Below are 23458 nucleotides of genomic sequence, written 5' to 3'. Positions count from 1 at the left end.
CATCGATGGACCCACCATTAGTGTCTGCTAATAGACAGCGATCACAGGATTGTCCCTTTCCATATCCTTCAGGACACGACACATCTCCAAGCTAACTACATGTCAGGGGAGCCCTCTCCCCACCTATCTATCTATCCTCTCATCTCTCATCCACCTCTCCTCTCTTCTCCTCATCTCTCCTCTCTTCATCTCTCCTCTCTATCTCCCCTTCTAACTTTCCTCTCCTCTCTCTATATCTCCTCTCTTCTCGTCTCGATCTATCCTCTCATCTCTCCTCTCTTCTCTGCTTCTCAACTTTTCTCTCTCCACTCATCTCTATCTCTTCTCCTATCCTCCAATCTTTTACATTTTCTCTGTCTTACTTCTTTTCACATGCTCTCATTTTCCTCTTGTCGTTTCCTGATAGTTTCCTCCATTATCATGGAGTCTGGTGTCTGGAAGCTAGTTTCCCAGATCGTGTAGCTATATCAGTGGCTGTCTGAAGGCAAGAGGGGCAGGCAGGCAGGCCTGGTGTTCCTGGTCGGTTGGCTCCATCCTACACCGTGTCAGAGAAGGCCGGTGGCCTGCGGCTGGGATTCAAACCACACTGGACACACAGACACAGACGCTGTGGTTAGAGGTTTCCAAACCCCTCTGAACCACACTGGCCTCTGGTGAGCCACAGCGTCCGCGGGGTGTAGAGTGACAACTGAACTGCCCTCAGAGCACGGACACACACACACACACACACACACACACACACACACACACACACACACACACACACACACACACACACACACACACACACACACACACACACACACACACAAGCTCAGATAATGATACACACATCACTCTCAGACTAAATCGTCCTAAACTGCTTTGCTTTCCATTCCATCACTTTCCATCAGTCTAAAAGCTTTTATCCCTGCAGTATGAACAGCTGATTCTATCACACACACACACACACACAATCAAGCAGTCACACACACATGATCATAGAGTAATGTCCATTCAATCACAGCACATAGCCAACACACACATACAGCACACGTGTGTACACACACGCACACGCACAAACATTCAGGTCTTGCCCTTATTGTGTTTCTCAGTCTCTGGTTTCATCCTGACACATGGTAATAGATTCCGCTGTAGGGCTGCGGCGCTGCTAAGTGGGGGAGAATGCTCACGTTTCACTGAAAACAAATCGCTCTTTTCTTTTTCTCTCCTCTCCTTCTCAGCCCTGACCTTCCCTACCTCCCCCTCCTCATCTGTCCATCCTGTCTCTTCCCTTACACTCCTTTATCACTCCCTAGTTCCTCTCTCACCTCATTCCCTCGGGTCCTCTCTTGTTCCTCTCAGTCATTCACTTCATCCCCTCGTTTTTCCCTCAGTTTCACTATTTCTCTATTTTCCTGTTGGAATCATTCCTCTCATATCACTTTAGAACATGTTACATTCAACACTAATGTAGAAAGAGAGGCTGTACACAGATCTCTGTATCACCTAAAAGTGAAGTTTGACAAAGAAAGTGAGCAAAAGCAATGGTGGAAATGTTGTCAGCTATGCTCACCTTGAAACCAAATGTCCCTATTTGGGGGCTTAAAACAGAGTATGAATCTGTATCTTTCTTTTTTATAAGCCTGCTGAGCTGAAGCTCTAGGCATTATCTTCGGAAGCTAACACAACCCTAAACCCAGTTGCTCTCCAGGGCTGGAGATGAAGCCCCCTACAGTGGATGCACCTGCTGTTGTCCTGTGGAGGAGCAACACTGCCACTCAGTGGACACAGGGTTTAACAGCAGAGAGAGAGATTCCACTATAAAGTCCCTGTTATGCTTTACCTTACAGCACGATATTCATATCAGGGGCGCAACTTTAGTTTTAGAAGTGTGTGGGGGGGGGGGGGCATGGCATAATATATATATATATATATTGTATCCAGTCGGATAAACACTCCAAGCAGCCTACCCGACCGCTCAGAAGCGCCCGCATGGTCCTAAAGCACACCGTTGCCTCGTTTGTATCGCATTCCAATAAAAAACTGGGGCGGACAAAAATGACATTTCTGAATGTAGGGAGGACATGTCACCCCATCCCCAGTGAAAGTTGCATCCCTGATTCATATGGCAATTGGAATATAATTAAATGGTAAGTGCATAATGGTTACAGAACAATTTGTCATTGAATATCATCAGCATTTTAAGAATCGTTTGGTCTTCTGGTGAAATAGGCGTCAGAGTGAGAGAGAGAGGTGGGCAAATGTTGAGCTAACACATTATTCATGGTAGATTAGTCATTAGTAATTAGAACTGCCTCTGACGACCAACCACAGACAGATTAGATTTGACATTTGATTCCTTTAGCAGAGGCTCTGACCCAGACTGACAAATACAGAGGCTGAGCCAGAGAGGGACAGAAAGCGATGAAGACAGACAGACATAGGGAGAAAGAGAGAGAAAGAAAGACACACAGACGGACGTAGAGACAGACAGAGATAGAAAGAGAGAAAGAGAGACACACAGACAAAGAGAGACAGACAGTCTGGATTTTTAGGACCATCAAGAATGATGAATGGATAGGAAAGGAACACACCGTCCCTCACTCACCACACACACACGCACACACACACACACACACACACACACACACACACACACACACACACACACACACACACACACACACACACACACACACACACACACACACACACACACACACACACACACACACAGACACACACACACACACACACACACACACACACACACACACACACACACACACACACACACACACACCCACCCTGTCTCGGTCGAGAGACTCCGTTCAGACAGAGAGACAGAGAGCAGTGAATAGCTTGATGCTCTCAGTTTGAATGTTCTCCTCCCAACAACAAGTCTAAACCACAAATCACACACACACACACACAAACAAACAAATGCACGCACGCACACATGTGCACACACACACAGGCACACACACACACACACACACACACACACACACACACACACACACACACACACACACACACACACACACACACACACACACACACAAAAACAAATGCACACACACACACACACACACACACACACACACACACACACACACACACACACACACACACACACACACACACACACACACACACCCTGTCTCGGTCGAGAGACTCCGTTCAGACAGAGAGACAGAGAGCAGTGAATAGCTTGATGCTCTCAGTTTGAATGTTCTCCTCCCAACAACAAGTCTAAACCACAAATCACACACACACACACACAAACAAACAAATGCACGCACGCACACATGTGCACACACACACAGGCACACACACACACACACACACACACACACACACACACACACACACACACACACACACACACACACACACACACACACACACACACACACAAACAAATGCACGCACGCACACACACACACACAAAAACAAATGCACACACACACACACACACACACACACACACACACACACACACACACACACACACACACACACACACACACACACACACACACACAGTGCATTTGGAAAGTATTCAGACCCCTTGACTTTTTCGACATTTTGTTACATTACAGCCTTATTCTAAAATGGATTAAATAAATGTTCTTCATCAATCGACACACAATATCAAAATCAAATCAAATCAAATTGTATTAGTCACATGCGCCGAATACAACAGGTAGACCTTACAGTGAAATGCTTACTTACAAGCTCTTAACCAACAATGCAGTTTTAAGAACATACCTTAAAAACAGTAAGAGATAAGAATAACAAATCATTAAAGAGCAGCAGTAAATAACAATAGCGGGGTTATATACAGGGGGTACCAGTACAGAGTCAATGTGCGGTGTGTCGAGGTAATTGAGGTAATATGTACACATGTAGGTAGAGTTATTAAAGTGACTATGCATAGATAATAACAGAGAGTAGCAGCAGTGTAGAAGGGGTGGGGGGGTCAATGCAAATAGTCTAGGTAGCCATTTGATTAGCTGTTGATGAGTCTTATGGCTTGGGGGTAGAAGCTGTTTAGAAGCCTCTTGGACCTAGACTTGGTGCTCCAGTGCCGCTTGCCATGCGGTAGCAGAGAGAACAGTCTATGACTTGGGTGGCTGGAGTCTTTGACAATTTTTAGGGCCTTCCTCTGACACCTGGTATAGAGGTCCTGGATGGCAGGAAGCTTGGCCCCGTTGATGTGCTGGGCCGTATGCACTACCCTCTGTAGTGCCTTGCGGTCGGAGGCCGAGCAGTTGCCATACCAGGCAATGATGCAACCCGTCAGGATGCTCTCGGTGGTGCAGCTGTAAAACCTTTTGAGGATCTGAGGACCCATGCCAAATCTTTTCAGTCTCCTGAGGGGGAATAGGTTTTGTTGTGCCCTCTTCACGACTGTCAATACCCCATAATGACAAATGGCAAAAACAGGTTTTTCGAAATTTTAGATAAAAGCTCAGGTGGATCCTGTTTCCATTGATCATCCTTGAGATGTTTCTACAACTTCATTGTAGTCCACCTCTGGTAAATTAAATTCAATGGACATGATTTGGAAAGGCACACACCTGTCTATATAAGGTTCCACAGTTGACAGTGCATGTCAGAGAAAAAACAAAGCCATGAGGTCGAAGCACAGATCTGGGGAAGGGTACCAAAAAATGTCTGCAGCATGAAGGGCCCCAAGAACACAGTGGCCTCCATCATTCTTGAATGGAAGAAGTTTGGAACCACCGAGACTCTTCCTAGAGCTGGCCGCCCGGCCAAACTGAGCAATAGGGGGAGAAGAGCAACCAAGAACACGATGGTTACTCTTAATAAGCTCCAGATTTCCTCTGTGGAGATGTGAGAACCTTCCAGAAGAACAACCATCTCTACAATACTCCACAAATCAGGTCTTTATGGTAGAGTGGCCAGACGGAAGCCACTCCTCAGTAAAAGGCACATGACAGCCCGCTTGGAGTTTACCAAAAGGCACCAAAAGACTCTCAGACCATGAGAAACAAGATTCTCTGGTCTGATGAAACAAGGATTGAACTGTTTGGCATGAATGCCAAGTGTCACGTCTGGAGGAAACCTGGCACCATCCCTACGGTGAAGCATGGTGGTGGCAGCATCACGCTGTCGGGATGTGTTTCAGCGGCAGGGACTGGGAGACTCGTCAGGATCGAGGGAGAGATGAACGGAGCAAATACAGAGAGATCCTTGGTGAAAACCTCCTCCAGAGCGCTCAGGACCTCAGACTGGGACGAAGGTTCACATTCCAACAGGACAACGACCCTAAGCACACAGCCTAGACAACGCAAGAGTGGCTTCGGGACAAGTCTCAGATTGTCCTTGAGTGGCCCAGCCAGAGCCCGGACTTGAACCCGATCTAACATCTCTGGAGAGACCTGAAAATAGCTGTGCAACAACGCTCCCCATCCAACCTGACAAAGCTTGAGAGGATCAGCAGAGAAGAACGGGAGAAACTCCCCAAATACAGGTGTGCCAAGCTTGTAGCGTCATACCCAAGAAGACTTGAGGCTGTAATCGCTGCCAAAGGTGAGTAAAGGGTCTGAATACTGCTAAAATGTAAAAAAAAAAAACTGTATTTGCTTTCTCATTATGGGGTTTTGTGTGTAGATTGAGGGAAATAAAACAATTTAATCCATTTTAGAATAAGGCTGTAACATAACAAAATGTGGAAAAAGTCAAGGGGTCTGAATACTTTCCGAATGCACTGTAAACTCATCAGCCCTATCACCAGTGTCATCTCGACAACATTCAGTATTCTATTGCCCATGTCTTTCAACTGCTCCTCTCCTCTCTCCCTTTTTCATTTCCTCTCTCCCTTTCTCCTCTCCTCTCTCCTCTCCTCTCTTCCTTTCTCCTCTCCCCTCTCCTCTCTCCCTTTCTCCTCTCCTCTCTCAACTCCTCCTCTCCCAACTCCTCCTCTCCTCTCCTCACCTGTCATTCCAAAACGTCTTTCTGACATCACAGCGAAGGACAATCAGTGTGACCGTCATCTTCCTGTGTGATTAAGCTTAGTGACAGGCAGAAAACCCCTCTTTTATAGACTGAACATGACTCTCTTTGACGGCACCTCCCTTTGACGTGTCTCACACAACACTGTCTGTCTGCATCTGATGATTGTGTGTGGGGATGCTGTGTGTGAGTGACTGTTGGTATATGTGTTTATTTGTGCGTGGGGGTCAGTCTGTTGGCCGGAATCAAGCTAACCTCTGCCTTTTGCAAACAAATAGTGTGTAGTATTTTTGAGTGAGTGTGTGACGTTATCAATTCATGTCTATTATTATCAGAGTGTGTGTGTTTCTGTGTCTGTGACGTTTTCATTGTGTGTGTGTGTGTGCATGGTCTGGGCCAACTTTGTGTTGGAGACAGGCTTTTGGCCCTCCTGCGTCAGAGGGTCTTTCTCTGTGGGCCCCTGAGCAAACACATTAAGAAGAATCTTATCACTGCTTATACAGCGACGCGCTGACACACACACACACTCGCAAACACACACAATGGCGAGCCTGACGCCAAACACGCCAAATGTCATCACGCCGCTAAGAAGGAGCGGGCGGGATCGCAAGAAATTAGCAGCCCCCTCATTGGGCAATGGCGAGGTGTTGGTTTGGCCCGTCATGAAGGAACCGTTGGGTTTATAAAGAGAGGATGGGACAGGTCTACGTTAGAAGCGACAAGAGCGAAATTTGCACACGCACCTCCACACACACACACTCTCGACAAGCCTTCTTCACAGAGGCGCATCGGTGCTGAACGACAAGTGTGTGTACGACAAACGAGTTAGGGACTTCAGAGACAGAAATTAAGAAACAGACTTTGGACAAGAAGACTAACGGACACCCAAACAATTGGCTGAACACTGACCCCCAGGAGACATACAGGTTCTCTCAACGTGCAGCTAAAGAAGACGAGGAGACGACAGAGCTAACTCAGCTCTTTGAGACTAAAACGAGACCTTGTTGGTACCCGAAGACCTGAGCTTTAGAACCAGACCGGTACTTGTGGTTGAAGCCCAGAAGCTGTGGTCAGAATTGGTTCAAAAACGGTCAGAAGTTCTGGTAAGAAGGTGCAGTCATGCAGAAAGTATCTGTGGTCCTGTTGGTGGGAGTCCTGACGGTGCTGGGGACTCTGTGGGCTGGAGTGGACACAGCCCCCACCCTGCTGACTGACAGAGGTAAGGAGAGAGGTAAGGAGAGAGGGATGGAGGGATGGGATGGAGACTTGAGGGATTGCGGGAGGATAGAAGATGGGTGAGAGTCGAGGTATAAAGGGAACATGGAGGGAAAATATGATGGAGAGAAAGAATGGAAGGGAATGGAGAGAGTAGGAAGGAATGCTGAGATTGAGTGGCTGAAGGGATGGGATGGAGAAGGTGAAGGAAGAGAAGGATGGAGAGATCACGGTTAAGGATGAAGATGGCTGAATGAAAGTATTCAGGGAGTATAGATGAAGAATTTGTTGCTCACGCTCCTCTCTTCCTAGAATACTTTCCTCGCCCACACAATGCTGAATTATCCTTTGTAAACACACACACACACAAACAAATGCAAGCAAGCATACACACACACACACTCAAAGCAGCTCGTGTCCACTTTCCACTTCGACACTAGCTGACATTGGTACTGGGGGATTCCATGGCGTTGCTATGGGACCTCTGTGACGTTCAGAGGGTCTTTAAGGTGGCCACATAACAATACGGCTCAGTTGACACAGTGACCCTCTGAAGACCGTGGACAGACAGAAAGCTGAGAAAGGCTGGGAACTTTGTCTACATCACACAACAGACTGTCTCTGAGCTGAGACTTGGTCTGTCTCTGAGCTGCTGGGGTTTGGTGGAATCAATCAATCACATTTTATTTGTAGGACACTTTCTACGAATAGCAACTCTGGCCTGAACCACCATGGAGCACACAGAGGAGAAAGGTCAATGTGTCATCATCCTGAATCATTATGAGAGGCATTATAGAATGAGGATGGCATTCTGACAGGTGTTGAATATGACTCTGAGACCACAGAATGTTCATGTGTGTCTGTAATGTCGTCTTTCAGGAGACATAAAGCAAACAGGTCCAGCTACAGGCGACTCAATTGTGCAAGAGAGAACGGAACCGTCAACGGTCAACGCTTCTAAACTGCTGAAGACCATACTGATGACCAGCATCCCTGTTGGTCGAGAAAAGACATCCACACCCACCAGCAGCCTGGATAGACGATTGAAGATGGATCCGGTGACGAGCAGTCCAGATAGACGAGCCCAGATCCTGAAGATGCTGTCAGCGCTGGAGGAACTCAGCAGGACGATCAACAGCACTCTGAGCACACGGATGACCATGATGCCCAGAGGGTCAGCAAACGGCAGAAATTCAGGAAAGAAGAAGAAAGTGGTAAATCAATGCTGTTCGTGTTTATGATATTCCTACCTGCCTTGGGATATAATAGTTACTTTCATACCAGGATGTGTTTTAGAAAGTAATAAATCAATGGGAGTGATAGGGGCAACCGTGCAATTTTTCTAAATTCTTTGGCCAAATCAACTCAATATTTTGTTTAATGTTACTTTAAATGTGATTTGGCCATTTTTTTATTTTTTTTACATTGCACTTTTGCCCCTGTCACCTCCATTGATTGCTAGCTAGCGATTGGCTAAAGCTACCTGATGTTTGTAGTGGCTGTTTAAAGAAAACGTAACCATGGAATACAGTTTCTCTTCGCCCGTAGACTACTTTCAGGGTGCGGAACCATCTTACATTAAGTTGTGAACCTGAACTTCTCCTTTATAAAATGTTAAATACTGTACCTGTGATACATCATTTGAAAGGATCCTCCTGCCTGCTTGGAACTAAAGTGTGACTTCTTCTATTCCTGTACTGAAGGTAGCTGAGGCGGATAGAGTGAAAACCACCACAGTGCCTCCTGTGGATGTTGGAGGTAGCGTCACTGCCTCCCGGCCCAGCACTGACGGCATAGACAGTCTGAGTGGCCGAAACTTCAAGAAGTCCCTCCCACAGCAACCCAAGAAGCCCAGCAACAAGAGAGGTGACTGCAAGGGGTCAAAAGTCAATTAGGAAGTCTTTGTCACTGGTTTCCTGTTTTGTCATGTTTGCTAATATTTAAAGATAATGCTCAACTTCCTAATCTTGTTCTCTTTCTCTCCAACAGTGTGTTTCTGGAAGTACTGCTCCCAAAACTGATCCTCCACAGACCCTGACAAACACCCCTATAAACATCCATAGTACCCTCCAAACCAACATTCCCCCCATCCTACCCCCACCCTGCACCCGGGCACTAGGCAACCAATGCGGCGAGGCATCAGAGGCCCGGCGCCACCACTGACCTTTTCATTGGCTCATGAATAACAGTACTGACCAATCAGGTTGCCCCATCATCGACGTGTGTACTTGTGCCTATGTGCACGAAAGTCTGTTTAACCGTTTATAGTAGAGAAAACGCTGTGTGTGATCTCTAATAAAGATGACCCAAGCATGATAAAACTATAGGACAATAAAGACACGTTTATTTTTCTACAGATCTCTCCCTCTCTCGCTCTCTCAGTTGTTCATTATGGAATGTCCAAAATTACCAAAATGACTGAAACTGTGTGCAGTTGGCTGCTAAAGATGAGGTTGAGGGCAGATGTATTGCTGTTTTTTGAGGGGCTCACAAGATCCTTTGAAAGGGTTTGAGGCATCATCGCAAAGCACAGAGACTATTGTCTTAAACGTTCTGTACACATTGGTTGTATAATGTAATGTTACTGGACTGCTTACATTGGTGGTAGAGATTTACATAAGAGATTTACACACTTCTTGCAAAACTCTAGAATTCCTGGAGAGGATGTCCCCATGGTAACCCATGGTGGCACTGTAAACTACGCTAGTTGATAATAGGGCTTTTAAGTTTCGGGTTCCACAGAAGAGTCAGTTGTACCGTTGCCTTGGTGACTGTGGGTGACTGGGTTGAGGTTTAAAGGGAAAGTTCACCCCATATTCAAAAGTCTGTCAGAAGTTGTCATACATCAAAAGAGACACAAAGCAAGGTGACAAAAATATCAAAGACAAATCACTGTTCTGAAATCAGTTTAATAAAGTCTCCTCTGGTGAGGATTATAAGGCGAGTACACAGGGTTGTGTCAGTATTTGTTTGGTGCATAGAGAGATACAGTACACACTTCCGCCACAATCAAAATGGCTTCCGATTCAACCTGCATGTTCAGGAAGGCCCAAACAGGTGAGCTTCTCAACAGAAAGCCCCACCCACAATCATGTTATGGTCAATAGAATTCGATATAAATGGTATTAAAGCAGATTTGCTTTTACAAAACGTACAAATAGAAAAGTCAGACCTTGACATCAAAAAGGTTTTTACTATTGATTATTATTCACCCATAGATAGCCAAAATAAGACGGGGGAGAAACTAATGAAAAGTGAATTTATAAAGTATATGTATGTTAATTTTTAGATATAGGTTAATACTGTGGTCAAGGCCAAAGTGTTGCATATTCATATAAGTATGGCGTGTCTACCTGTGCTCTGCTATACCTCTAAGACACAGAGGTTATAACACTCTAATGAATGCTTATGGCTGCTTTAGGATAGTTTTACAATGTTGCAGTATTAGTAGATAGTACTATACGCTGTTAGTGTTCGTACTCTAGGTGTCTAACAGTGTCTGCGTCTTCAATGACACCATATACCTGTATTATAGTGCACCGCAGAGGGCTTTGGCCAAAAGGACTGGATGTGAAATGGATGCAGACCTCTCTGTCTAGTGGTCTTTCATTCACAGCAGCCGTGACACTACATATGAGTGCCGCGCAACCCAACCTGTGAGTGCACAAAGACACACACACGCACACAATTTGGGATTGGGCCTTCTCAGTCTCTCCCTCCTCCCCCTCTCGCTATTTGATTCGTTTGGCCACATCTATGTAGGCAAATTCGATTTCGCGCTCAACAGGACAGGTGTTAGTAAACTCTTCCCTCTTGTAGGCGTGGTTCAGATAGCGCCACACCCCCACCATCTCCGCCGGGATCTCAAAGCCACGGTACTTCCTGGCCACCACCTGGGACAGGACCAAGACACAGGTGATGTCATGAAACAGACCAGGAAGTAGCCTAAACATGGGAATCACTTTGAGAGAAACAAATCACAACTCATATGGATCAGTGATAGAGGTCAGTGTTGATGTGAGAATTTAGAAGATATAAGTCATTAAAGTAGTTCCTTTATGATGTGTAGTCTAGGCAGCAAGGTGGGTATTATTGGTATTAGTACCTTTATAATGTGTAGTCTTGGCGGCAGTACCTTTATAATGTGTAGTCTTGGCGGCAGTACCTTTATAATGTGTAGTCTTGGCGGCAGTACCTTTATAATGTGTAGTCTTGGCGGCAGTACCTTTATAATGTGTAGTCTGGGCAGCAGTACCTTTATAATGTGTAGTCTGGGCAGTAGTACCTTTATAATGTGTAGTCTGGGCAGCAGTACCTTTATAATGTGTAGTTTGGGCAGCAGTACCTTTATAATGTGTAGTCTGGGCAGCAGTACCTTTATAATGTGTAGTCTGGGCAGCAGTACCTTTATAATGTGTAGTCTGGGCAGCAGTACCTTTATAATGTGTAGTTTGGGCAGCAGTATCTTTATAATGTGTAGTCTGGGCAGCAGTACCTTTATAATGTGTAGTCTGGGCAGCAGTACCTTTATAATGTGTAGTCTGGGCAGCAGTACCTTTATAATGTATAGTCTGGGCAGCAGTACCTTTATAATGTGTAGTCTTGGCAGCAGTACCTTTATAATGTGTAGTCTGGGTAGTAGTACCTTTATAATGTGTAGTCTTGGCGGCAGTACCTTTATAATGTGTAGTCTGGGCAGCAGTAACTTTATAATGTGTAGTCTGGGCAGCAGTACCTTTATAATGTGTAGTCTGGGCAGCAGTACCTTTATAATGTGTAGTCTTGGCAGCAGTACCTTTATAATGTGTAGTCTGGGCAGCAGTACCTTTATAATGTGTAGTTTGGGCAGCAGGTTGCAGTCTGCCAGTGTGAGGTCAGGTCCATCCAGGAAGCAGCGTGTGGACTCCTGAGGGTCTTCTGTGCTGTTGGCATCGATCTCCTCCGGCAGGGGGGTCCTCAGGAATTCATCCAGCCGCCTCAGAGACTTCAACAGGGCCTTCTCCAGGCCTACCCCCCCCCCCCCCCCACCCCCCCCCACACACACACACACGGTATACAGTGAGTGAACACAGACAGACAGAGATGCACACACAGAGACATTGTAATCACAGTCAGAGACACACAGGCTACAGTACAAACACACAGTACACACACACAGTACACACACACATGCACGCACGCACACACAATCACACACACAAACACAAGCCTTACCGTCGTTGGTATCTTTGCGGGGGTTCTTGATGTAGGCAGAGAACTTGGAGAACACATCTATACCTGCAGTGTTTGACTCTGGGTGTTTAGTTGCCAACTTGGGGTACCTGAGAAAGATATATCAGACATCAGGATTGGTCAGTTGAATCCAGGAAGTGGTCGTTTGATTAACAGGCAATAGACAGGAAGTGGTGGGTGTGTACCGTGGTGGCGTGAGTTTATCCTCAAGGAACTCTTCTATCTTGTTGACGTCGACCTTCACCTCCCCGTTAAATGTGACGAACGGAGGGTTGGTCCCCGGGGCCAGGTCCTGCAGGTCCGCCGGTTTCCTGGGTAACACATTATTACAAGGTTCTTACAGGGCTCCTGTGTCAGGGAACCCACATAAACATCATCCAGCATTAATGGCTGAATGTCTTTAGAAAGTATGTCAAATCCAGTTGATCTTGATATAGAACACAATATAGAACACAATACTTGATATAGAACACAATTGATTGATTGATAGATGTATCGGCCGATGGCATACCTTTTGAGGTCGACTGTGGTGACGTTGAAGATAACTCCCTTCAGCCACAGGATCATGAAGAGGCGCTGGGAGAACGGACAGTTCCCGATGCTCTCACCATCACTGCCAGCCTAAGTAGGAGACACACAAAAGGTTCAGTCCAACTCATACACACACAGTTCAAATACATACAGTACATACAACAGGCCCCAATCACAAATGCCCTGGTCATTATTCCCTGTCTGGTAAAACACACTGCCACAACACGTTGAATCGGCCCTGACGATCTCTTGCCACTAAAGGTCCTCAACAAACCTGAGAGATCATCAACAACAATAGCACCACCAGCAGCACCAGCACCAGCAACAACAACAGCACCACCACCAGCAGCACCACCAGCAGCAGCACCACCACCAGCACCAGCAACAACAACAGCACCACCACCAGCAGCAGCACCACCAGCAGCACCACCACCAGCAGCACCACCTGCAGCAGCACCACCAGCAGCAGCAGCAACAACAACAGCACCACCACCACCACCAGCAACAACAGCACCACCAGCAGCAACAACAACAACAGCACAGCCAGTAGCAGCAGCAACAACAACAGCACCACCAGCAGCAACAACAACAACACCAGCAGCAGCAGCAACAACAGTACCACCAGCAGCAGCAGCAACAACAGCACCACCACCAGCACCAGCAGCAGCAACAATAGTACCACTACCAGCACCAGCAACAACAGTACCACCACCAGCAGCAGCAACAACAGTACCACCAGCAGCAACAACAACAGTATCACCACCAGCAACAACAACAGTACCACCACCAGCAACAACAACAGTACCACCACCAGCAGCAGCAACAACAGTACCACCACCAGCAGCAGCAACAACAGCACCACCAGCAGCAACAACAACAGTACCACCACCAGCAGCAGCAACAACAGTACTACCACCACCAGCAGCAGCAACAACAGTACCACTACCAGCACCAGTAACAACAGTACCACCACCAGCAGCAGCAACAACAGTACCACCACCAGTAACAACAGTACCACGACCAGCGGCAACAACAACAGTACCACTACCAGCAGCAACAACAACAGTACCACCACCAGCAGCAACAACAACAGTACCACCAACAGCGGCAACAACAACAGCACCACCACCAGCAGCAACAACAACAGTACCACTAACAGCGGCAACAACAACAGCACCACCACCAGCAACAACAACAGTACCACCAACAGAAGCAGCAACAACAGTACCACCACCAGCACCAGCAACAACAGTACCACCACCAGCGGCAACAACAACAGTACCACGACCAGCGGCAACAACAACAGTACCACCACCAGCAGCAACAACAACAGTACCACCACCAGCAGCAACAACAACAGTACCACCAACAGCGGCAACAACAACAGCACCACCACCAGCAGCAACAACAACAGTACCACCAACAGCGGCAACAACAACAGCACCACCACCAGCAACAACAACAGTACCACCAACAGAAGCAGCAACAACAGTACCACCACCAGCACCAGCAACAACAGTACCACCACCAGCGGCAACAACAACAGCACCACCAGCAACAACAACAGTACCACCAACAGAAGCAGCAACAACAGTACCACCACCAGCACCAGCAACAACAGTACCACCACCAGCGGCAACAACAACAGCACCACCACCAGCAACAACAACAGTACCACCAACAGCGGCAACAACAACAGCACCACCAGCAGCAACAACAACAGTACCACCACCAGAAGCAGCAACAACAGTACCACCACCAGCACCAGCAACAACAGTACCACCACCAGCACCAGCAACAACAGTACCACCACCAGCAGCACCAGCAGCAGCACCAGCAGCAGCAACAACAACAGCAATAACAACAGCAACAACAACAGCAACAACACCAGCAACAACAACAGCACCACCACCAGCAACAACAACAGCAACAACAACAGCACCACCACCACCAACAACAGCAACAACAACAGCACCACCACCAGCAACAACAACAGCACCAGCAGCATCAAATTCCTCCATACTTCAAGCTCAACTCTTACTTTGACAAACAGCTCGATAGTTGGGAACCCCAGCTTTTTGGCTGCTATGTCAAACCAGGCCATGGTGACAACACAAGTCAAGGTATCAGTTTATGGACTCATAACCTAGAGGTCCAAAGACACAACCCGATCCTTAAATCAATCTGCCTCCAATCAGTCAGGTTCTGTCAGCGAAACTCGTGAAAGTTACTGTCTCTGTCTGGGCTGACTGAGACCGGACCGCGTCTGAGGGTTCTGTAGCTGTGGGTGTCCATGATTGGGGTGGTAAGATCAAGGGGAGGTGGGTTTAGATATGCAGAGCAGGACAGTGAGACGTTTTGCACAGCACACTCCCTCTTTGTTAGCCACACACAGCTAGCATAATAGACACACTGTTTGGGTGTTTTCCCTGTCTGGTGGGGCGTCTTTCGTTTACTTTGATAGATTGTAGTTCTGATGTGTTGAATTCAGCTACAGGTACTGACGCAATGAATTAATAATAGCCCATGCCAAACACAGAACAGCGTGCAAACTTGTATAGATACGTAATCAGGTCCATGTGCCCCTCTACAATAATTTCTTCCTGATGCAAAAGTTTCAGTTTATGATTCCAGTAAAAGTATCTCATTCACTGCCCTAATAACCTACAATGCAGAAACTCAGCCTCTTTTGGTGCACCAGGATACGTTTTTATCAATCCTCAAACAACAGCAACAATAGGCCCCAACTGACTGACCCAGAGTCTGTGGGTATGGTGTCAGTGTAGGCTGGCGGAACAGTGTGAGGTCTGTTCTGGGGTCAGTGTGTGGGAGTTGATGGAATCCTCAGGCCTGTTCTGACCCTGATGGAAAAGGGCAATGTGTTTCTCACACACGCACACACGCACACACACACACACACACACACACACACACACATATGCACACACAGACACACACACTGAAAACGTACTCCTCGTAGGCAACCAACCAAACTGTGCATGCATATCATAGAAGTACCTCATTGGGTAGAAAGTTGTCAACAACATAAAGAGGATCGTTTGATCATGTATATTTCTACTGAGATCATTACAAACCCAACCAACTCTGACTCATCACACTTCAACTCTGACCCCAAAGCTCATGGCAATAGGTGACCATTCAAGTGTGCTGTGTGACTTTGTTACCATAATGACAACAACAGCGGACCAATAAGTCAAATATCTGCATGTGTGTGGGCAGAGTGGGCCCTGTCACCCCCTCTTGTCCCCAGACACCCCAGTCAGCTCCATACCAGCAGGCCTGATAATCAGCTTATTGTCAGAGAGAAATAGAGAGAGAGAGAGAGAGAGAGAGAGAGAGAGAGAGAGAGAGAGAGAGAGAGAGAGAGAGAGAGAGAGAGAGAGAGAGAGGGGGGAGAGAGAGAGAGAAGGGGAGAGAGAGGGGCGAGAAGGAGAGAGGGAAAGAGAAAGAGAGAGATAGAGATAGAGAGAGAGAGAGGGGCGAGAAGGGGAGAGAGAGAAAGAGAGAGAGTGGAGGGGAGGGGAGAGAGAGAGAGAAAGAGAGAGAGAGAGAGAGAGACAGAGAGATAGAGAGAGAGAGGAGGGAGAGAGAGAATGCAAAAATAATTTCCTCCATGTTTTCCTTGAGTCTCTAACTCCGGTGAAAGCCACAGTTGGAGCTTGCTCCTGCCTCCTGCCTCCCCTGACCTTGGCCATGGAGCATACCTACAGCATGGAGCATACCTACAGTTGCTCTCACACCAAGAGCAAGACAAAGGCGTCTATTGTATTATGTGAGCAGGCGCCCCGGGAGAACAGGCCAGGATATTAGGACATTTTCCTCCAGGCTTAATCCTTCAGCTGGGCGCCAGGGCACCTTCATCAAACACTGGAATGTGCCTTTGTTGTGTTGGTCACGTCCTGGGCCCATGGCATGCAGCCCTCCAGACCTACAACGCCATAACAATATGACCATTTTTAGCATGAGGTTTTATCTAGGCGACTGACGGTTAGCACACATATTATGTAGCACATGTGGGAGTCAAATCCACAACCCTGGGGTTGCTATAGAGAGCCACACTCCAACCAATTGAGCCAAAGGAGGTACCATGTCAGGTAACTTTTTAATACAGGTTTTTTATAGACAACTGATCAGAAATGCATGGCTCAAAGCAATACAGTCGCGGCTAGAATGGAGCGTAATGATGTAGTGCCTCAATGTAGTGCTCTCCACCTAGTTCTCAAAGCACTTTACATTGATAGTGGGCCACAGGTGATGCTACGGCAGCCATTTTGCACCACAACACTACTAGAATACCCCTCACACACATGCACGCATGGGACAATGGGGCCGGCAAGACTGTGTGTGTGTCTGTCTCCATGTAGCTGTGTGTGTGCGTGTGTGTGTGCGTGTGTGCGTCTGTGCGCGTGTGTGTGTGCAATCAGCTAAGGAGGGGTAGAATTACAGTAGGATATCACTCTCTTAATGGGATGAGATAAGGAGATCACAGTGGGATCACAGGCAACCCAGCAACATGACTCCCACATGCCAACACAATCACACACAACCCCAACAAAACACCTCACATGCAATCATAACACAGGGAATATTACACAACATGCCTCACACCCAAACCGTAAGTATGCTTGATGTTTCCTTAGCAACAGATTTTCAAAATGGCGGTGTGTTTTTGAATAAAGTCCAGCAGGCTAATACTTTACTGGCCAGACACACAGACCCTCTTCTTTCCTTACTACACCACCTCTGACCTGCAGGGCCAAACAGTGTTTATTACGATGTAAATTAAGTTACCTGCTAACTACTCAACAGTATATTTTCCAGGCCCAGATCTGAAGCGAAGCCAGTATCATTGTATGTTGCCATGTCGCTACACTCGGTGGTAAAGAAGAACAGGCCACAGAAAGTAGGCTAATGATAACAACAACGGCCTCTCCCTCTCAACGACTCCCGACAGGCAGCCATTTCAAGTTGTCAAATCGCATTACTTTAAACCAGCCAGAGGAGAATAGACCACAACAACAGAACAATGTCTGTGGCTTTGACCGGACAGTGTCTGAGCTAGCCTTTATGACCAACTGAACATGACCAGAGACCAGACACTAATATAATTAGCCACTAAGTAGCTAAGATAAGCTAAAAGGTGGGCTAGGGCTAGTGGCTGGCATGGGTTTTCCTATGATGCTAGCTAGCACGCTACATGTAGCCCCATGTGTAATCTATAGAACACGATGACAGGAAAGTTCCATTACGAGCTAAGTAGATAATTCTCGAGGATTCCGAAACACTGATTTGATTACCAGATGAGAGAGGGAGGCAGATAGAGAGAGAGAAAGAAGGAAGAGAAGGGGTGGGTCTGTATTGTTGTGACATGTGTACAGATACATCTTGTAGCCGTTACCTGAATAGAAGCTACACTTGACTTTAAACACATGCTAAACTATATCCTGCCACAAGTGGAGTTGCCAATACACGGAGACAATGGCAGAGAGATCTATACATCTTAGACCACACCCCTCAGTGTTCTTCAGTCCTGGTCCTGAGCACCCACAGGATGTGCAGGGTAACACACCTGATTCAGGTAATCAGCTGATCGATACAGCCTGTAGCTCTACAGGACCAGGGAGCACTGGGGTCTGTTCAGGAAGATGCAACATAACAGAACTTTCAGATATAAATACACTGTGCACTACACAGTTCTATTGTAGATAGAACACATATGAATGCCTGTCGTCTAAAAAAGGGAATTGTGTCAGCTTTATTCATCACATGTCTATCTGCAACCCATAATTAACCCTTGGTGCTGTACCTTGACATAGAGGGAGATCTCGTACTCCTGGGGGTCCGGACTGTCGCTGTCTTCCCCGTGAGGAGTTGGGCTCTGCAGCCTCACAGACTTCTTTGGCGTCTTCTCCTCCTCCTGCGCCTCCTTCTCTTTCTTCACCTCTATCTTCACCTCTGTCCTCTGGTGCATAAACGTGGGCACCTCGTCCATGACCACCACCTTCTTCTTCTTTTTCTTCACCTGCTCCTCTCTCCTCTTCGGGGAAAGTACCTCCTCTTTGAGCACCGACTTAAGCTCCTTTATCCAGTCCTCCCTCCTCTCGGGGGTCTGCGCTTCCTCTGGGGACAACTTCTTAATCCCGTCCTCCTTCCGCTCAGGGGTCTGCGCCTCCTCTGGGGACAACTTCTTAATCCAGTCCTCCCTCCACCCAGGGGTGTGCGCCTCCTCTGGGGCCTCCTTCTTGATCCAGTCGTCGCTCCTTCTGCGGGTCTGCGCCTCCTCTGGAGACAACTTCTTAATCCAGTCCTCCCTCCTCTCGGGGGTCTGTGCCTCCTCTGGGGCCTTCTTGATCCAGTCATCGCTCCTTCTGCAGGTCTGCACCTCCTCTGGGGCCGCTTTCTTGTTCCAGTCGTTGCTCCCTCTGCGGGTCTGCGCCTCCTCTGGGGCCTCCTTCTTGATCCAGTCGTCGCTCCTTCTGCGGGTCTGCGCCTCCTCTGGGGCCGCCTTCTTGTTCCAGTCATTGCTCCCTCTGCGGGTCTGCGCCTCCTCTGTGTCCGCTTTCTTGTTCCAGTCGTTGCTCCCTCTGCGGGTCTGCGCCTCCTCTGGGGCCGCCTTCTTGTTCCAGTCTTTGCTCCCTCTGCGGGTCTGCGCCTCCTCTGGGGCTGCCTTCTTGTTCCAGTCGTTGCTCCCTCTGCGGGTCTGCGCCTCCTCTGGGGCCGCCTTCTTGTTCCAGTCGTTGCTCCCTCTGCGGGTCTGCGCCTCCTCTAGGGCCGCCTTCTTGTTCCAGTCGTTGCTCCCTCTGCGGGTCTGCGCCTCCTCTGGGGCCGCCTTCTTGTTCCAGTCGTTGCTCCCTCTGCGGGTCTGCGCCTCCTCTGGGGCCGCCTTCTTGTTCCAGTCGTTGCTCCCTCTGCGGGTCTGCGCCTCCTCTGGGGCCGCCTTCTTGTTCCAGTCGTTGCTCCCTCTGCGGGTCTGCGCCTCCTCTGGGGCCGCCTTCTTGTTCCAGTCGTTGCTCCCTCTGCGGGTCTGTGCCTCCTCTAGGGCCGCCTTCTTGTTCCAGTCGTAGCTCCCTCTGCGGGTCTGCGCCTCCTCTGGGGCCGCCTTCTTGTTCCAGTCGTTGCTCCCTCTGCGGGTCTGCGCCTCCTCTGGGGCCGCCTTCTTGTTCCAGTCGTTGCTCCCTCTGCGGGTCTGCGCCTCCTCTGGGGCCGCCTTCTTGTTCCAGTCATTGCTCCCTCTGCGGGTCTGCACCTCTTCTGGAGCCTCCTTCTTGATCCAGTCGTTGCTCCCTCTGCGGGGTGTCACCCTATCTCTTTTTACTGTCGCCTCCTCTTTCATTTCTCCTTGTCTCAGCCTTGTGGGAGATAGCAGCATCTCATTCAGCAGTTGTCGTTTCACCTCCTCTGTTCCAGGGAACCCATTCTCTATCCTGGCTTTGCGACCTTTGACCCCTAGCTCCACCTCTTCTTTCTTCTCTTTCCTTCTTTCCTTCGCTGTGTATTCCTTCCCAAACTTTACTGGCTCATCCTTAGTGGCAGGCACTGGCTGTTCTACTCTCTTGCTGCCTCCCTCTAATGCAGATTTAGACTCATCCTCAATGAGATCTTCTGGCTCTTCCGCCATCTCAATCGCTCCCTCTGATTGTGAGTCTCGTTTATCGTCAATGTTTGTCACTGGCTGTTCCTCCAACTCAACCCCTCCCTCTGCTCCTCCCGTCCCTATCTCTGAGACCGGGACCGGATTATCCATCTCTTCAGCCCCTCCCACCTCTGCAGCTCCGGGCTCATCCAGAATGACCTCTCCTGGCTGTACTTTCTCCATGTCTCCTCCATCCTCAAGCTCGAAAGCCTCATCGACATGCTCTAAATCCTTGTCATCGTTCTCCTGTGTAGCGCCTGCTGAACCCTTGAGTATCTGTACCTGTGGCTGAGCTGCAACTTTGTCTTCTTTCTCTTCCCCCTCTTCTCTGGCAGCATTATCAGGCTCCAAAGCCTTTTCCGTCTGTTCCTCCATACCGCCACCTCTTCTCTCTTCCTCTGCTATGTCTACATTATCCTCCTTCTTTTGCTCCTCCTCTACTTTGCTGCCTTCTGTGTCCATCCCCACCACCGCATTATCCCCAACCTGTTGCGGCTCTTCCCTCTCCCCACCACCTCCCTTCACTGCCCTATCACTGTCACCCTTTTCCACCTGTAGCTGCTGTTCTGTCTGTTGTAAACCTCCCTCCTCTTTAGAGCCGTTCTCACCCTCCTGACTCTCATTGGGCTGTATCAGTGGCTGTGCCTTGCTCTTGCTCCCTCCCTCTACCTCAACAGGTGGAGTGACAACATCCTGTGGCTGTTGAGCCGTGGTTGCCTGACTCTTGATGACTCCAAGCTCTATGAACTCCTTGGTAACGAACAACGGGGGCTGGTGCTCTGTCGCTTGATGCCCCTCCTCTTTTTTCTCTAAAACTGCTTTAGTTGTCTCTCCCTGTTCCTCTGTAACAGGGCTTTTAACCTCCTCCTCTTTTTTCTCTGTACTCTTCTCACTTCCCTGCTGGTTCTCATCCCTCTCTTCTTGTGAAACCTGTCGATTTTTTGCCAATTTATTGTTACTTTCCTCGCTCTCTCCTTCATTGTCATTGGCTGGCTGATGTTTAGGCTCCTCTTCCTGTCCTCCCTCCTGCCGTGTCTCTCTGACCTCATCACTAGTGGACACAGTTTGACAGTCCTCAGTCACTTGACTCCCGCTTTCATCACTCACTCTCGCCATGCCATCATCATTAGTCACCTGGCTGATGGGCATCTCTGCGTCCTGACCGCCACTCTGCTCTCCCTTCGTTAACTCATCTGTAGTGGATGTGGTTTCTGGCTTTCGACTCTCTGTACACAGCTCTTCTTTACTATCCACCTCATCCTTAGTAGACGGGACTGGCGGTTCTGTTGTCATCAAACCGACATTGTCCTCTGTCTTCTCTGTCTCATCAACAGACAAAATGATTTGTGCCTTTTCTGCCTCTGGAGATGTCTCCAAGGCTTTCCTCTCTACCTCATCATTAATGGACTCAGTTTCAGGTAAACTAGGGGGTGGTGGGCGGAGAGGAGGTTCTCTCTCCTCTATTTCTCTCTCTTTGTCCGCCCCTGCTGACTCCTCTCTCTCAGCAAACTTCTCTTCTTCAACAGCCTCTACAGATTTCTCCTGCTCCTCTTCAATTACAACAACTGGCACAGTCAGCTTCCCCTCCCCTTTATCTCCCTCTCTCTTTTCCTGTAAACCAACCTCCTCTTCAATCCCCCTCTCCCTCTCCTCTCCCTCCTTTCCTCCGCTCTCGCTAGCTTGCATCGTCACTTCGAAATGATCAGCTGCACCTGCCATCCCAATGTACTCCATGTCCTCGCCCACCTCCTCCCCCAGTTCTAACACCTCCTCTGCTAGTTCTATATCCTCCTCCTCCTCCTCCTCCTCTTCATCTCGTTGTCTCTGTCTGTCCGGGTTGGTACAGGTTCCTATAGGGCTGTGGATGATGGCTCCATTGGAGAGGTCCGGGCTGAGGCCATTAGCTTCAGACTGAGCCATGGTTACTGGAAGACCAACACACACTGGGAAGGAGTGTGTTCAAGGTTCCAACGAGTATGTGTCCAGGAGTTCAAGCCAAGTTTGAGAAAGTTGGATAAGTGTGTGTTTGTAGGTTCCACAGACGCACGCACAGCTTCTAGTTGTCGCTGCCTGGGGCTCCAATCTGTAATTAGTGCCTGTGTACAGTTGGTCAAAGTACAATCTCTCTCTCTCTCTCTCTCTCTCTCTCTCTCTCTCTCTCTCTCTCTCTCTCTCTCTCTCTCTCTCTCTCTCTCTCTATATATCTCTCTCTCTCTCTCTCCCTCCCTCCCTCCCTCCCTCCCTCCCTCCCTCCCTCCCTCCCTCCCTCCTTCTCCAAAGGATTAGGCTGAGTTTCAGAAGTTGATCCCCACATGACCAGCCTGCCTCATTTAAATCCGCCCAGAGCCTATATCCCCCCAGCCCAGCCCAGCTCCAGAGCCTATACCCCACAACCATGCCTAGCCACACTTTCCTCAACCCCAAACCATCTTTAACCCCCCCTCTGACCCCTTTGCAGTTTTCAAGTTCTCCTAACATAACTCATAGGCTAAGCCTCTGCTGAGGTCAGTGAGGATGCCCTGAGTTAGCTTTTCAGTAAACCACAGTTGTCCTAGTACAATCCCTTATCCTCTTTCAGGCTTTAGGCAGAGTAGACCTATAAAACCACTGTCTGACAGTCAGAGGTAGACCTACAGGCAGAGGCATTGGGAGGTAAAGGATTGCATTGTTGACCAAATGTAATTATTCACACAAGAGAATTCTGGTACAAAAGGATGAATAACCTTAGTAATTATTTATCTTTTTAATTCCATTCTTCGATCTAAACATATTGATGATGCTTCCATCATACTCTTCAAATAAAGAAGAGTCAAATCATCACTACTGACTGTAGGCCTTACGTTTTTCAACGTTAGAGGG

General features: G+C 48.2%; 1 protein-coding gene across 1 annotated transcript; it reads right to left on the bottom strand.

Annotated features, from left to right (window-relative positions):
* Positions 1–10527: 10527 nt before the first annotated feature.
* LOC120051436 (chloride intracellular channel protein 4) lies at positions 10528–22500 on the bottom strand. Its single transcript, XM_038998303.1, has 7 exons — positions 22466–22500; positions 14987–15005; positions 12926–13035; positions 12600–12725; positions 12397–12503; positions 12008–12189; positions 10528–11075 (listed from the first exon to the last, which is right to left on the bottom strand). The coding sequence occupies exons 1-7, from the start codon at positions 22498–22500 to the stop codon at positions 10914–10916; spliced, it is 741 nt and encodes a 246-aa protein (XP_038854231.1). The 3' UTR covers positions 10528–10913.
* Between the last annotated feature and the right edge of the window lie 958 nt (positions 22501–23458).

The sequence above is a fragment of the Salvelinus namaycush genome, chromosome 7 (assembly GCF_016432855.1).
Source record: "Salvelinus namaycush isolate Seneca chromosome 7, SaNama_1.0, whole genome shotgun sequence".
Taxonomy (NCBI): domain Eukaryota; kingdom Metazoa; phylum Chordata; class Actinopteri; order Salmoniformes; family Salmonidae; genus Salvelinus; species Salvelinus namaycush.
Note: the sequence above shows the minus strand (reverse complement) of the source record. Positions and strands in the feature narration are given on the sequence as shown.

Coding starts and splice junctions, on each gene's coding strand:
- LOC120051436 (XM_038998303.1), bottom strand. CDS start 22,500: ATGGCCTCAGCCCGGACCTCTCCAATGGAGCCATC. Junction 12,504..12,599: donor GATAAACTCACGCCACCACG/GTACACACCCAC, acceptor TATCTTTCTCAG/GTACCCCAAGTTGGCAACTA. Junction 11,076..12,007: donor CCAAACTACACATTATAAAG/GTACTGCTGCCC, acceptor GTCCTGTCCCAG/GTGGTGGCCAGGAAGTACCG.